Source organism: Neopsephotus bourkii, unplaced genomic scaffold (assembly GCF_033783945.1).
Source record: "Neopsephotus bourkii isolate Nb327-2 ecotype Australia unplaced genomic scaffold, CSIRO-AGI_Nbou_v1 NB_140, whole genome shotgun sequence".
Lineage (NCBI taxonomy): Eukaryota > Metazoa > Chordata > Aves > Psittaciformes > Psittacidae > Neopsephotus > Neopsephotus bourkii.
In genome coordinates, this window is record NW_026900657.1 from 169,701 (window position 1) to 185,801 (window position 16,101).

A 16,101-nucleotide genomic window follows, 5' to 3' on the forward strand; every position below is an offset into this window, starting at 1 on the left:
CACCGCGGCTCAACTGCACCAGGCCTGGAGGGGCTGAGGCGCTGGGCTTGGGCGAGCCAGAGGCAGCCCGGAAGAAAGGTGCCTCCGGCTTCCTTGCATGGGCAACGTCCCTCAGAAAGGAGCAAGTCCCATTGTGAAAAACCGCAGCAGATTTGGGGGAAAATAACGACGATTTTGGCTAAAAGCGCGGGACACCGACTGTGCGCCCCCGCCACGGAGCAGGAGGCGTGCCCCATTGAGGGGCGTGGCTTCGTGGGGCGGGCTTAAGGAGGAGGCGTTATGCGGCTGCGCAGGTAGTGATGTCATCACGTGCGGGCCGGCTCCGCTTCCGGGTGTGTTTCCGGGCCGGGGGGCCGCGGGGCTCCCTGGAGCCCCCGCAGCCGCCATGGCGGCAGGCAGCTTGCCCATCTGCAGGTACCGCCGGGAACTGGTGGAGGCCGTGAAGGAAAAGCCCTTCCTCATCGTCACCGGCGAGACGGGCAGCGGCAAGAGCACGCAGCTACCCAAGTACCTCTTCGAGGCAGGTAACGGCCGCGGAGAGGGGAAGCCCTTAAGAGCCCCCTCGGCTCTGCGGCCTCGGCCCCGGAATGGGCACAGATAGCCGCGGATAACGCGCGTGTCACATCGCGGGGGCGCGGCCTCTCCCCGTGGCGTGTTGACAGGAGGTGACTTGATTGGGGTTGTGCATCCTGGAGAAGGGAAGGCTCCTTAAGGGGAGACCTTAGAGCAGCTTCAGGTCCTGAAGGGGCTGCAGGAAACCTGGAGAGGGGCTTGGGACAAGAAGACGTAGTGATACAGCAGTGGGAATGGCTAAAAGCTGATGGGGTACATTTAGATTACATCTAAGGCAGAAACTCTTCCCTGGGAGGGTGCTGAGGCGCTGGCCCAGGGTGCCCAGAGAAGCTGTGGCTGCCCCATCCCTGGCAGTGCTCAAGGCCAGGTTGGACACAGGGGCTTGGAGCAAGCTGCTCTAGCGGAAGGGGTCCCTGCCTGTGGCAGGGGTTGGAAGTGGAACAGCTGTAAGGTCCCTTCCAACCCAAACCAGGCTGGGATTCTATGATAGATTAAAGCCTTTAAACAAAGAAACTCAGACCATATATGTATTATGTTGGTGCTTGTGTATAAACAGACTCTGAGCAGCACTACTCGGTGTCCCTGTTCTCCCCATTTCTCCCATAGGCCTTGCCAAGCATGGAGCCATTGGTGTCACCCAGCCCCGACGTGTTGCCACCATCTCAGTGGCACAGCGGGTGGCCGAGGAGATGGGCTGTTCGCTGGGCAGTGTCGTTGGGTACCAGGTCCGCTTTGATGACTGCACCAGCAAGGTAGGGCTCTGTGTTCCTGGCCCTGTTGTCATGGTGGGGTCAGTGGCTGTAGCATAGGTATGGAGTGATACAGCCCTGTTACCTCTCGTGGGGCTTTGCACACAGAAGGTCTCAGCCTTGAGAAGCCATCTGTCCAAACTATGGGAAAGCTGCGGTTATATATATTATGTAACTCATCTGATTTAATTTTTTGAACACATTACAAGTAAAACATTTCCAGACACCTGTGATCTCCGTGTATGTTGTGGACAAGTGTGTGATCTCTGTAGAAGTGTTTGCTTGGAAGTAAAAATTCAGGATAACAACTGAATGTCTGATTAAACCTTTCAGGATACTGCCATCAAGTATATGACAGATGGCTGCTTACTGAGGCAAATACTGGTAGACCCCCTTCTTAGCAAGTACAGTGTCATCATTTTGGATGAAGCCCATGAGCGGAGCCTCAGCACTGTGAGTGTCACCTTATGTCTGTCTGTTACTCTCTCTTTTACTCAGGTCTCTTTATACCCTTCTTTCACTTCTGCACAGTCACAGAATGATAGAATAATTTGGGTTGGAAAGGACCTTGGCTGACTTCACATGGATTTGCTTTAAACTTTGCTGTCCTAAGACTATGGAATTACTGCTGTGTTCTCTGTTTATTACATGCTGCATAATCTGAAAATAAGATGAGTTGTGTAATCCTGTTGGGATTGTTGTAGTTCTTGTTGCATTTGAAAGCAGTAAAAACTTGGTTGACTGTTGGATACTTTCCCCAAATTTCCAAGAATTTGAAGCCAGCACAGTGAACACAAATTTTCTAGAATCCTAGTATAAAACACCCCAAGCCACACACAAACTAACAAACCCCTAAAACATCTCTATCACTGTAAGGCCTAATGTTTCTTAGGGTGTGTATGTGCCTGTGCAAAGAGATTAAGGCTTTCGGGTTCATGGAAGTGTCTAGACTGACCTAAGTACCAAAAGCTATCAAATGTCACTCTAACCCTTCTGTGGCAATTGAAGTGAGACTCAAGTCACTCAGACCTCAGTAGATTATGTTGTGGGTCAAACAGCCTACCAGTTCAGCAAATAATCTGCCAGTCCAGCTGGGGAAAAAAGGAAGATGCTTTCTGAATCCCAGTTCTGTCCTCAAGCATCTGAGGGTATTGCAAGTAGCTGAGCTAGGGCGATGTAAGAAGTTGCTGCTCCTTCACCTGTATCTAAGATTTTTAATCCAGAGCATTGCAGAGTAAAACAGACTTGGTGAAGTCATAACAATAAATAATCCATCAAAGGAGGGTGCACACTCAGTCAGCTAACGTACGCTGGACAGAGGTGATGACTTTTTAAAATGGATCTTAGGTAACTGCTTGCAAATGGCTTGAGTGTGAGAGTATAAAAATGAAAACCAGAGGATTTTAAGTTGCACTCATTGTGTTTATAGGGAGTGAGAAGAGCTGATAAAAAATCATATTCTTGCGTGCTTACAAGACAGCCAGGGGACGTGTATGTATTCTTCTGAGTGCTTAAGCCCTGCAAATGTGATTTTCTGTGTTCGCTATACTAGCAGGATAAAATCAGTCCTTTCCAAGTTCATCAGGCACTTCTAAGTAAACTGGGGCACTAACAGAAGTTATTTCTGGTTTTCTGTCAGGATATTTTATTTGGTTTGCTGAAGAAACTATTTCTACAGAAGAAGCCACCAGACAGGAAGATGGCAATGAAGGTGGTGGTGATGTCAGCCACCCTGGAGGTAGACAAGCTCTCGGAATTCTTTGGACACTGTTCAGTGCTGCATATTCCAGGAAGAAGTTATCCTGTCAAGTCAATATTCTGCAATCTGCTCAGCCCCCGGAACACTGGCAGCCAGGCATATGTGACAGAGGTATGGCCTGGTTTACTTTGTTTCTGTGTTGTGTTCTTCTGGTATGGTTATCATATGTGAAAGACCGCAAGAATTAGCTGGTATATGGCTGTGTTCTTAGCATCTCTGCAGGTACAGGAAGGAATTAGTTCTGTGAGTTCTAGAGTGAGATTCCAGCTGTTACTGACTTATTTGTTGTTTCAGGCTGTAAATGTGGCATTGGATATCCACTTAAATGAACCAGAAGGTGACATCTTGGTTTTTCTGACAGGTGAGAATTTTTCTTTCAACAACTGATGGCTTTTCCAGGTGAAGCATGACACTGCCAGCAAAAACCAAAAAGACAGTCCTTCCAATTACTGTCTAGTTTGTTGCAGAGCAGTAAGCAGAGAAGGGAAAGTTGCAGATTGGCACACAGAGTCCTATGAAGTGACAGTTTTCAGAGCATGTTTAGGTATATCCATGTCTATGAGATCAGGTAAGACATTAGCTTAAAAATCCTTTCTTCTTATGCCAAATTTCCTCTGTGTTGTCCATGTTGTCTACCTTATTTTCTTGCTAATTCAGGAAGGGAAAATTTCTTTAGCTGCAAAGCCCTACATCAGTGTATGGGCCAGGCACTTACTCATTCACCTTTTAAGGAAAAGCCTTGTTGAGAGGTACTATGGTAAGACTGGATGTCACCTCCTTATCTAACTCTCATAAATAGTCCTTCCTTCTTGTTATTGTATTGATGATTCTTGTAACATTGGCAAAACAATCTTGTTTCACAATGCTGCAAACTAGGAAGGCAGAGTTGCAGCTACATAAAGCGTTTTAATGCTCTTGTATGTTTTTTAGGTCAAATAGAGATAGAAAGAGCTTGTGACTTACTTTTCAAGAAAGCAGAATGTATTGATTACCGGTATGAAGTACACGATCCATCTATTGAAGGCCTGCTTATCTTACCATTATATGGGTCAATGTCAACAGGTCAGTGTATGACATCATATGGAACTTGATATCCATAAATGTTAACTGCAAGAGTTGTTATAAATAGTATCCTAATAAAGTATTTGTTTTGTAATTGGAAAAAAATGGCATTCATTAACCCATTTGTTACAATACTGTAGCACTAAGGGTTTTTTTTGTCATGTTCATAAACTTATCAAACTTCAGCCTTCTGTGTACTGGCACAGAATCCTCCACATAAAATTCATGTCCACTGGAAGTGTCATTGAGATCTCCAGCTTAGAAAGGCTATATTGTGTAACTAAAATTTCAGATGTCTTATTTAGGCACATTTTATTTTACATGGAAAAGATATTACCACTAGGTTTTTTGTCTTAAGAGTAGACCTGTAAGGGAAGATAGAAGTAGTTGCGTGTCACACAGTACAAGAAAGTACAGGTTATCAGAATGGGTCTGTTTTATTTGGCAGCAATACCACAGTTGGTTTCAAAGAGTTAAAGGCCTTTTGACCTTTACTGAACACAGATACTGTGTTTTCAGATGAACTTTAGTGTGGTGTTTAAATGTGTGGGTGTGGTATGTAGAATGCCAAGGGGTTGAATAAGTGTTCAGAAGAGCAGGACAATAGTTTCCATGTGGAAGTACTGCTGAGAGGGAAAAAAACTGGTAATGATCAGCAGAGAGGGAGCAAAACTTTTACCTTCTTGAATGAGCAAAATGAAAAGTTGCATAAGAGAAAGGTAGAGCTTCTTCCTTACTCCATGATAGGTGTTGGATTCCTGACTGAGAGTGATATTTTGCTTGCTTTAGTGGCAGTTTCTAAGAGGCTGTTGTATTTGAATATTTTTAGATGCAAAAGAGAAATTTTTAATTAAAGAGTTTTTTATATGTTTCAAGTATTGTGAGTGAGAAAATTTCAGGGGAAAGCTGAATTTCCACTTCCCCTTTTTTGTTCTTTGGAAAGGCAAGTGAATTAATAGAAACTGCACATGCAGCTTTGTTACATGTTAAAATAAGACTTGCTGGAAACATGGAGGGTTTAACCAAATCTTCACCATCACTTGCTCTGATTGTTAAAAACTTTAAAATCCTTTGTGAAAATTCGATTAAGACCATCTTGTTTGTTTTTCCTAGCTCTGGGTTAGGAAATACCCAGGAGAGTTGGCCTTTTTTGATCTCAAAATCTTGATTTTTTTTTTTTTTTTGCAAGCAGTAAAGAAGATATTCTTTGATTTCTGGTATATGCTAAAGTAGAGCCAAATCTGTATTTTAGAATGTTACGTGATTCACTTTCTGATTTCATTCAGCTGACGTTCACTAAGCATTTGAGTTTGCAGAGCGTTGGAGATATGGTTTGAAATCAGCACATTATAATGTAACATTCTTTCACTGACCAACTGTCATTTTAGATCAACAGAAAAGAATATTTTTGCCAGCTCCCAGAGCCATTAGAAAATGTGTGGTATCGACAAACATTGCTGCAACATCTCTGACGATTGAAGGAGTCAGGTACCATTTCCTGTTCTTCCTAAAAGCTGTAACAGGGAATTCAGAAAGTTCTACTAAATTTGAAAAGATGTGTCTGAATTCCTTCCACTACTACACCTGCCCAATGATTACCTGTGACCTTTTTTTGTTTATGTAGTGAATAATAAAACCCTTGATAGTATTATGTAGTCTTACAGATGACTAAGTTTTTTGGACCCTAATATGAAACCAAATCTCAGCTCCTTTAAATGAACATAGTCTCATTGGGTGCTGGGAGGTGTTATTTGTAATATCCTACAGACTGAACCGTTGCAGGACTGCAGCTGAACAGCAAAGTGCAATGACCTGTTTGCAGCAGTTGTAGGGTAAAAGTGTTCTTGCTTTGATTACATACATGTGGCAGTTACCTGTCTGTCTCCTGAGACCTGTTTTTTCCTCTGACAGAGTATGAATCTTTTTCAGATATGTAGTAGATAGTGGATTTGTGAAGCAGTTGAATCATAACCCCCGAGTTGGCTTGGATATGCTGGAGGTGGTTCCCATTTCAAAGTAAGTTTTAGAAAGGTCACATGTTTGGTGCTTCTCGGAGTTGCTCTGACAATACAGTGTGTTGGATGATGTTTAAAATAAAAAAGAGGTGTGGGGTGGCTTTGAGGCTCCATAATTTAAAGCCTTCTTGTTTGCTGCTAAGCAGAAAGTGGTTCAGGACACAAAACTTTCTGTAAGTTACACGCAGTAAGAAGGAATTGACAATGTATTGTCTGTAGTCTGAACAGTGACTCACACGTTATCCTCTGTTTGCTGAATACAACAGTCTGATTCAGAGAAGCTTAAAAAAACCTTCCTTGTACAGAAGTGCTTCTTCATGCTGCTAGTTCTTGTGTAGCTGGAGTTCTCAGTTGCTGCACAGTGTAATATATCTTCCATCTACAAGTAAAGAAATTGCTATTAGTTTATCATAGTTACAGTGTGCTGCTTTGGATAATAACAGAAGGGATCAAGAGTTTGGGTTTTTTTCCCCTGCTTTTCTGTTTGGAAGGAGCGAAGCAAAACAACGAGCTGGCCGAGCTGGCAGGACATCATCTGGAAAGAGCTATCGGCTCTACAGCAGAGAATTCTGGGAGCAGTGCATGCCTGACCACACTGTGCCAGAGATCAAGAGAACCAGTCTGACATCTGTCATCCTGACCTTGAAGTGCCTTTCTGTGCATGATGTCATAAGGTAACCTCCATGGAGGGGGGATTAACATTTTCTTCCTGTCAGCAGCAAGGCAGCACAGGCTCCAGCAGCCTGTTGGCAGGAGGCAGGATTGTCTCTGGCCAACTGTGGCACTTGGATACAATCAGCTTTTCTGCTGTTCTCCCCAGTCATTAGTGCCAGATTGGATCCTGAGTTTGAGGTTCTGCTAAAACTAGCTCCTTCTCTCCAAAATTAAATAGTTACTAGTGTTCCTTTAAAATACCCATGTTTTATATCCCAAAAGCTTAATCTGTGTGGAATTGTTTAATTTTAGAATCATACACATGCAGAGAATGAATTTCATCTTTGCAAGTGCCATGCTGGGATTTGTCATTGTAATTCTTTAGCTTGAGGCTGTACGTGTAGTTACATGCCCATATGCTGAAGATGCTCATGTGTACTTGGGTCACAAACCTGTACTGGAAGTTTAAAACAGTATTTTAAGAAATATGAAAACTAACAAAGCTTTTCTGAGTCTGAACAGTGAATTTTTTTATTTTCTGTTTTTTAATCTTACTTTTTACTATAGATTTCCCTATTTGGACTGCCCTGAAGAAAGGCATATTTTAGAAGCTCTCAAAGAACTTTACCAGTGTGATGCTATTGACAGGTAAAAAAGGGGTGTAGTCTCTACAAGAATATAATGGTTTAACTGGTGTTAGGGAGTTGTTCATGTGGATTAAAGTACTTCCCCCAGCAGTAGAATATGTTTCCTTATTAGACCAGGAAGTTAACAACTCTGTTTTAATATACTGCCTGTAAAATTAGGGTTAGAGTCTGGCTTAGGACTGGGGAGGTATGGAATAATTTCTCCACATTGTCCCGGAGTTCCTGAGTGACCTCAGACAAATTACCTCAGCTCTGTGTGCTGTAGCTCCTGACAGCAGATCCCAGACTGTTGTGATGAAGGTACTTAGGCAGTAGCTGTGAAGCCCATCCAAGAGCACAGGACAGGAAGTGAGATCTTAACTTCAGCTTCCAGGAATTCTTTTTGGGGAAATAAATAAATAAATAAATTAAACCCCTCTTAATCTTAAGCATCTGATAAACTTACAGAGCTGGGTTTGCCTGCCATGGAGCAGGTATAAGGAAGCTGGAGAAAGGTGAAACATTCTTCTGCTAGTGACATTTGGTTCATGTCTCCAGCACCTACCTAGGCACACACAGACTGTGGTGTTGCAACAGTCCAGAGGGAAATGCTTCTTTCGTGCTCTTTATCAGTATATGGTGGCTGGCATTGTGTGTGCATGTTCTGAGTTAAGTTTAAACACAGTTTTGTTGAATTTGGTATTTGAATCTTTTTTTTTTTTCCTGGGATAAGGAGAGGCCATGTGACAAGACTGGGTGAATTCCTGGTGCAGTTTCCCCTCCCTCCCAACCTGACCTGTGCTGTCATAAAAGCTGCTTCTCTTGACTGTGAAGACCTGCTGCTTCCCATAGCAGCCATGTTGTCTGTGGAAAATGTCTTTATTCGTCCAGGTAGGGAGCCCCTTATCCCAAAGCACAGCCTTGGTTGGGGGGGAATTCTGCTTGGACAGGGACATCTCTGTCCAACCAGGCAATGGTCAGGCAGCACACTTGCTTCACCGGGAGACCTGCAGCTTCGCCCTTGGTGTTTTTTGGTGCTAATAGTTTGTGAGGCCACAGTATCTTATGGGTGTATCTCTAGGTTATAAAGCAGGTACTGATTCTGTATATTGAACAATGGTAGCATAAGCCTTTACTTCAGTGTAAGGATACTCCTGCCAAGGAGCAAGTGTGTCTCAGCTGGGCCCAACACTGGTGAGAGACATTAAATGAATGCTTTAAAAAACATGTTACAGTGTGAGGAAGTGTCCTCAAGTGTAGTGCCTTGTCTCCCATGTACATTGTAGCAGGTCTGTAGAGAAGAATGGTAAGATTAGGACAAACACATAATGGTACTTTGACTGAATGCTTTTATAGCTTTCTGTAGTCTTGGAGTCAGGGCACATTGGACACTAGGAACTGGACAACAGCTGTTCCTATGACTTCAAAATAGCATGGAATTGGATTGCATTTGTCTTAAGGCTGTGAGCTGTAAAGCAACATATGGGTGAATGGATTGCTGAGAGGTTGTAAGGGGGGGAACTGTGTCACAGGAGAGAAAGATATATCCTCAAAAAAAAACAACCAAAAAAGCACCAACCAAAAAATACCACCCCAAAACCCCACCAAAAAGCCCCACCAAACCCCTCCAGAAATCCAAACTGCACTACAGCAGATGTTTTGCTGTTGGTTTAAGTACAGACAACAGGACTGATTAATTCTTAACAAATGGGGTTGCTGCCTCTGAATTGACTTCTCTGTTCAATAACTCTGTTTAACCAAATGATCCTGTGAAGTTACCGTGAGAGGCTCAACACTGACTCAATTTTCAGTGTTTTTCTAGATGGAAAATGTAATTCTGCTCTGGTTCCAAGCTAGCACCTCTCACTAGCACTAAACTCACTCTCTTAGTTCCTCCTTCCTACCTTCTTTCCCTTACTGTCTGCCTCCTTCTTTCCCCTTCAATGTGCTACATATAGTCCTTACAGGTAGCATAGCCTTTGTGGGAGACCTTTGTCCTTTCTAGTCATTCATTGGCTTTTGTCCAGTTATCTCTGTAGTCTATTAACTGTGCCCATTAGTGCAACAGCTAAAGACACTGCTGACAGTACTGATAGCCTGGATTCTGCTCTGGGGTCTTTGCCATTCCCACAAATGTGCATTTGCTTTCCCATCCTCCATCTGGCAGTATGCCCTTGTTATCTGTTCAGCTAGCTAACACACAGCATGCTTGTTACTCTCCAGCAACCCCGTACATTAGGACACAGACACAGAGACTCCCATCCTGAAGGCACTTGCTCATGTGCACTATATATATGAAAAGGCTTTCTTAATTTGTTGGTGTTATTTTTAATACCCACAAACTTCTGGCATTGTCTGCAGGAGAGCAGCAAAGGATGCATTTGCCTTCGTAGCCATATCCCTCTGCTAAGAGGAATGGGTTGTTCTGGGGACAAAATTCTCTGGGTATTTAAAACTTGAAGTAACACTTTGGAAATGTTGCTTTTGCCTGGTACATTCCCAGTATTTAGTGAAGGTAAATTCCCACTAAATTCACAGATTGCATTTTTAATAGTGTCTTATTTACTGAAGATTTCCGTTACTGTGTCACTTGAGTATGAGGACAGATAAATCAGATTGTGCTTTGGGGTGGTTTCAATGGTGTAACAGTCTTGTTTTTCTCTCAGGACAAAACTTTCACTTGACCCCTGTGAGCTGTTTGTTTCAGGTCACTGTTCTGACATCTTTCCATGCCAACATCTGAATTGATTGTAAGAGAGAAATACATAGAATGTTTCTTTCTAAGAGACTGGAATTCTTCATCTCTAGTGCTGAGTGATGAAATTAGTCACAGATTAGCATATACCTGTTCTTGTTCAGTAGTAGTAGTAGGAGGAACTGTAAATGCAGCTGCAGAGGAGAGACAGATACGAAAATAACATGAAAAGAGCCAAGGCTGTCAAACACACTTTGGAGGAATGCTAATAGAAAATGAAGTAAGGGTGATAAATAAAAATTACTTCGCTAACATGAGATGTAACTTACTTCCTTAGGTGATCCTCAGAAACAAAAGGAGGCTGAGCTTCAACACCAGGAACTTTCCTCACAAGTGGGAGGATGCAATGACTTTGCAACCCTCTTAAATATTTTTGAACAGTGCAAAGCAAGGTATAACATGATCCCTTATATTAGGTGGTTTATGCATTGCTCATTACTCCCAGCTGCTGATGGTTTTTAGATATATTTTATACGTGCACGTATATGTACTCATACCTAATTGCAGATTTATTTGTTATTGTGATCTGTAATTTATGTCAAGACACTTATTATTTAAACGAACAAAGTATCTAGCTGTGTAAATTGCCTTCTTTGTAAGACCGTAACAAAAATAGAGGCAACTTTCTGCCTGCAGCTGACAAAGGGCTTCTTTATAATACAAATATTTCTCTTCTCAGCAAGTCTCCTTCGGCTTGGTGCCAGAAATACTGGATCCATTGGAGAGCTTTAAAATCTGCTTTTAGTGTGGAAAAACAGCTTCGGGAAATAATCAGTAAACTGAAACAGGTAAAAATTGATTTTTTTTTTAATATCACTGAGTTATAAGTTTATATTTAAGACATGTACTGGACTACTGAGTCTTTGCCAGATGGTTGAAGTCTTTCTCCAGTAGAAACTAATCCACTTAAATATTTATTAGAGCATCCTTCTTGTAGCTTCTGTAACTAACAGATATGATGCTGGTAACAAGCAAGAAGAGGGTTGTTTTCCTTTCCATGTGGTTTCTGTATGGTGAGAAATCCAAAGTTTAAAATCCATGGGATGGAAGGAGTATAGCCACTTTTTCTTTAGGAAAGATCCTAATTCACATTTTTTGTTTACATAGCTGCCAGACTTCCCTAAAGAGACATTTGAAGGTTCCAAAACTGAAATACTAAGAAGATGTCTGTGTGCAGGATACTTTATCAATGTAGCTAGGAGGTAAGTAATGAAGTTTGGAGAATTGAGTGGAAAAGATACTACGCATATTCTTTAAAGGTGTACCTGCATACTGAAACAGAACAGTAAAGCTGTGTGATGTTAAAAGCAGCAATTGCAGCTGAAGGTGGTGTTTCTGCACAGGGCTAGATGCCTGGTGGGTACACTGTTTTCACTCTCATTACATTCTTGGAATAGTATTTTTTTCTGTCTGTGAAATGAGCCTGCAAGGTGATGAGTAGTTCCAGATATGAAACTAAAGGTCTTGGAAATCTCCAGTTATCATGGCTGTCAATTCCAGTCTCAATCGCAAACCGTGTTTATTATTGCGTTATGTTGAAATGTTTCTGCAGTAAATTTGACAGTTACATTTTATTTCTCTCTTTTTTTATTTTTCAGTTTAATTCTGGAAGGATCTTTCTCTGCTTATATATTTGAGTATTTTCTTCTATACTGCTGCTGATTTGCTTAGTTTAGTGCTGCTGTCTAATCACGTTTCATCATTTTTATTTTTTTTTTCCCCAAACCTTTCAGATCTGCAGCCAAGACATTCTGCACAATGGATGGACATGGCAGCGTAGTGTATATCCATCCTTCATCTACAGTAAGTTACCAAAGTTTGTTAACAAAATGGGAAAAGTTCTATAAAAGGATTAAGAGACAGGTCCCTGTGAACACTTGCTCTTTTGTTTGGTTTGTCCTGACTTAAGGCCAGGAGAAGCATGAGTGTTCACTTCTTCAAATTTAATAAATGTTTGGCTTATGAAATGAGTGTGACATGCTGAAGTTTTTTTCTCTGGCTCTTTGGAATTCCTGAGCAATTTTAAGGAAGTCTATATGCCTTAATTTCCTTGTCTGAACGTTTAGGGTAACATCAGCTTTCTCTCATTTTTGCATCTGCATTAGAAGATACTCCTATGGAGTATGCTTTAGAAATAAAAGTTCTTTTACCAGTTCTGAAATAATCTTTTAATTTTTCAGCTGTACAACCAGGAGACTCTCCTCGAGTGGATCATCTTCCATGATGTCACAGTGACATCCAAAATCTATGTCCGGACAGTATGTCCTGTTCGCTATGAATGGGTCAAAGACTTGTTGCCCAGACTGCATCAGATTGATGCATATGAACTGAGCAGTGTGGCACGGGAAGAAGTAACTGAAGAGGAAATAACCAAGTGGAAAAACAAGGAGGACCTTAAGAGGCAGTATGGTAAGCGCACTACTACTCCATAGCTATGGCATGTATAGTTTCCTTGGTTGTTTTGGACGTGTGTGTATATTATGCTACTGAATGCATTCAGTATTAATCTGGATGTACTTAACATATTTGATAATGTGTAGATCTAGCTGTTTTCATGTCTTACTACAGCTCTGCAATCCTTATTTCCCTGCCTCTGCAGTGCAGGATATAGTGGTGTTTGCTTACTGGTTCTTATCATGCTCCCCCTTTCTTTTGGTTTACTGTAGCTGACAGGAGCAAAACTTTAACACAGAGTTGAATAGCATTTTGAGCGTGACCATTATTTAAGTTCGTGAAGGGTATCTAGCCATAGATACCCAAAATAATACGGTCCTGAGAGAGAGAAGTTCTAAGGGCTATAGGGTGGTGGCAGGAAGAAAAAAAACAAACAACCCCAAACCCCCACCAAACAAAAAACATGGAGAAAAGTGTCACATTTTGGTGAAAGTCTCATTCTGAGAAGGAACTTAATGCCATAAATAGTCAGTTTTAATTAAAACTGATGCCTGCTAACTGATGTGGCTGCTTGACATTCTTTGAATTCTTCTGTCAGCAGGTTTCACCAGGCAGCCAAGTATTCAAAGGGCCTCTTTACTCCTGAGATGACCCTTTCAAAACATTGATTTATTGTACAGTACAGGCACTGGCTGTAGAAATCCTCTTGTTTTCTTAACAATACAAAAAATGTAGACTCCTGTGCTCAGCCCACTGTCTCTTTCTGTCCTGCATTATTGTATCAAACAACTATTTTAAATGCTAAAAGCATGAATTGGATTTGTTTATAATTTTTCTGGAAGTATATCTGTAGTATTGGATAATGCAGAGGAACCTCATCTATTTTGCTAAAGCCCAAGGAGCTGAGGTTTGTTCTTTTTGTTCCCCCTTAACTTTTTCACTTCATTAGGCAATTGTAAATTAATTTGAGCTTAGTATTGACTTTACAGATGTTGTATTTCTGGGAGCTTTGTTATAGATAGGTGGCTGAATAGCTGACAAAGGCTTCGGTAGTGCCCAGTGGAAGGAAGGGCTGTAGCATGAGCTGAATTATTACTTGACTCCAAGACAGAATAATTACAAATACTCCAATAATGAATGCTGATTAAAGCTCCTTCCTCGTATTGAAGAAATAGTGCCCAACCCCAGAGCCTTGGGAACAGGCTGCAGTGACTGCTTCAGTCACACAGTATTTATGCACTCAGAGTCTTTGAATGATATTTTTTTAGTATTATTATTATTGTAGATTTTATTTTTAACTTGAAATATTTCCTGCTTTTCTTCTGGGAGAAGCACTCCCAAGGTCTCAGCTCAGGGGGAGTGCGTTTGTAATGTTGTATGATCTGGAGTACTGGCTTTTCCCACTCCTTTATCTGTATCTTATCCTCTCCCTTCCTCCTACCTCTGTAAATTTATACAGATAGTGCTGTCTTTCTCCTGCTTAAACATCAGTCTGAGATAAGAAATTTAGAGGAGAAACAGGTGCTTAGGACACAAGATGCATTGTATTTCTTTCAATAGAAAGCAAGAGATCTGTTTGGGGATGAGATGAGCCCAGCTGCAAACTGCCATGGGAATTAAGGAATGAATTTATTTTTCACTTTTTTCCCTTTCCCACTGAGGTACCGTCTGCCCTCTCTCGAATTCATTGAAATGACTGACTGGGACTTGAAAAACATAGGAGACTCTGTTGGGGGGCTTGGGGTATTTTACAGATAGTAGGAATTGTAATGCTGGGGACTTTTTTGACACAGAAGAGTGTATTTCTCTCTTTCCTCTCCCTCCAGAAGGAGTTATGGACAACTCTGTAAAGAAGATGGAGAGAAGGAATGATGATCAGTCAATATCAGATGCCCGAGCTCGCTACCTTGAGAGAAAGCAGCAAAAAGCCCAGGGTTTAAGTGGCCCATTGAAAGAAATGGGGTAATAATTGTGTTTGCTCTGCTCCCACTAGGAGGAAAAGCAGTTTGGTGCAGTTGTTTTGGGTACGTTTGCATAATGCAAAACGTCTAACCAGACTGAGGGAAAGCTTCTGCTTTGTGGTAAGTTTGAGTGCCGAAGCATAAAACACAATCTTCCTTTGCTGCATCCAGCAAGGAAGAATTACTAACGTGAATTTTCTTGCTACATGTCACTGGCAATGAGTTAGTGGCCTCAATTGCCCATTCCCTCAATGGGAGTGAAGACCTGGTACTTAGTATGGGGCCAGTTCTGTAGTATTGAATTGACTTAGAAAGGTCTTGGTGGTCTCATTGCTGTTAATAATAAAATTTTCTTAGAGGTTTAAACATTTTACTTTGTATGATTGTGGCTATACAGTCTTCATGCTCCTACACGTTTTCCTGAGCAGTGTGTGAAGTGCTCTTTTAATGATAGAACTGTCAGGATCTGAATTCAAAAGGACATTTGCCACCAATGTTCTCTCTTGCAGACAGTGTTGTTCCTACTCTGTACTGTGCTGTACCATGCACAGTGATGCTTCTGGGTGAAGGTGTCTTTGAATGCAAAGTATCTTTTGTACATGTTTTCACATTCTTGCTGACAATGCATAATTTTTGTCAGGGATGACTTAGCACTGTGTGTTTTCCATTTGGCAAAAAGCCCCACAACAACCCAGCAGTCAATCCAGTACTTGGTCCTGCAGGCCTGCTGCCCAGTAGGCTGTTTTTATGAATTTGATGACTGATGTTTTTAAAATGTGTGCATTTTGGTCTGAAGATGTGTAGAATGTGTATTTTCAAATGTGTAGAAAATACCCAGGGAAATACTTAAGCTTTATTCCTCAATTCAGGTATATAAAAAATGAATAGCTGTGTTGCTTTGTCATCATAAAATTTGTTTCCTTCTCAGTAAAGAGGTCACCTTAATCTTAAAATGTTCCAGTGCTCTGGCGTGGAGCTTGTCTTGCTATTTTTCTATTTGTACTAATTCACATTTTATGCAAGAGTTTCAAAGAACCTGGAAAAACATACTGTTGTTTTTCATGCCTCATTTGTGTGCACTGTTTGTCACCTTTAATTGCTTTTCAGGTAACTAGCTTACACTGCTGAAGTCGTAAGTAAGCCTTAGCATTTGGTGTAAAACATTAAGCATTCCACCTCTGTATTGTGCAGGCTGTAGTTGATCATAAACTCTAGAACCACCTTGGGATTCTCTTCTGGGGTATATAATATTATTCTTCACAGGGAAGGTAGATCTGGTAATTGTTCCTCTTTCTGTGGTTGTGCCTATTAAAATGAAAAAGCAGGGGCTGGTCTGTGTACTTGCCAAACCCCGTGAAGAAGGTGTGATTCACAACTCCAAGAGCTGGAGAGGCTGCAGCGTTTACTGCCAGTTCCCTGCAGGGTCAAGTGCTGCTGTCAGCTAAGAGGCTCAACTTGAGCAACACCGCAATTGTCAACGGCCATGGGAGGAGCAAACACCAATGCCAGCGGCTGCTCTGTGTTTCAGAGCATAGAAGCAGCAGGGAGGTTAA

At 41.7% G+C, this 16,101-nt stretch overlaps 1 protein-coding gene across 2 annotated transcripts; it reads left to right on the top strand.

Annotated features, from left to right (window-relative positions):
- Positions 1-373: 373 nt before the first annotated feature.
- Positions 374-14,914, top strand: DHX40 (DEAH-box helicase 40). Of its 2 annotated transcripts, none has more exons than XM_061368276.1 (17): positions 374-524; positions 1,180-1,325; positions 1,656-1,775; positions 2,962-3,192; positions 3,376-3,442; positions 4,012-4,143; positions 5,532-5,631; positions 6,073-6,159; positions 6,650-6,832; positions 7,380-7,460; positions 8,172-8,329; positions 10,471-10,585; positions 10,873-10,981; positions 11,301-11,395; positions 11,927-11,996; positions 12,374-12,602; positions 14,414-14,914. In XM_061368276.1, exons 1-17 carry the CDS (start codon positions 386-388, stop codon positions 14,551-14,553), a joined length of 2,202 nt encoding a protein of 733 aa, XP_061224260.1. In that variant the 5' UTR covers positions 374-385; the 3' UTR covers positions 14,554-14,914. The 2 variants fall into 2 exon arrangements, with proteins under 2 accessions (XP_061224260.1, XP_061224265.1); XM_061368281.1 differs by having other exon boundaries at positions 14,417-14,914.
- The last annotated feature ends 1,187 nt before the right edge of the window (positions 14,915-16,101 follow it).

Coding starts and splice junctions, on each gene's coding strand:
- DHX40 (XM_061368276.1), top strand. CDS start 386: ATGGCGGCAGGCAGCTTGCCCATCTGCAGGTACCGCCGGGAACTGGTG. Junction 5,632..6,072: donor CTGACGATTGAAGGAGTCAG/GTACCATTTCCT, acceptor AATCTTTTTCAG/ATATGTAGTAGATAGTGGAT. Junction 7,461..8,171: donor CAGTGTGATGCTATTGACAG/GTAAAAAAGGGG, acceptor TCCTGGGATAAG/GAGAGGCCATGTGACAAGAC.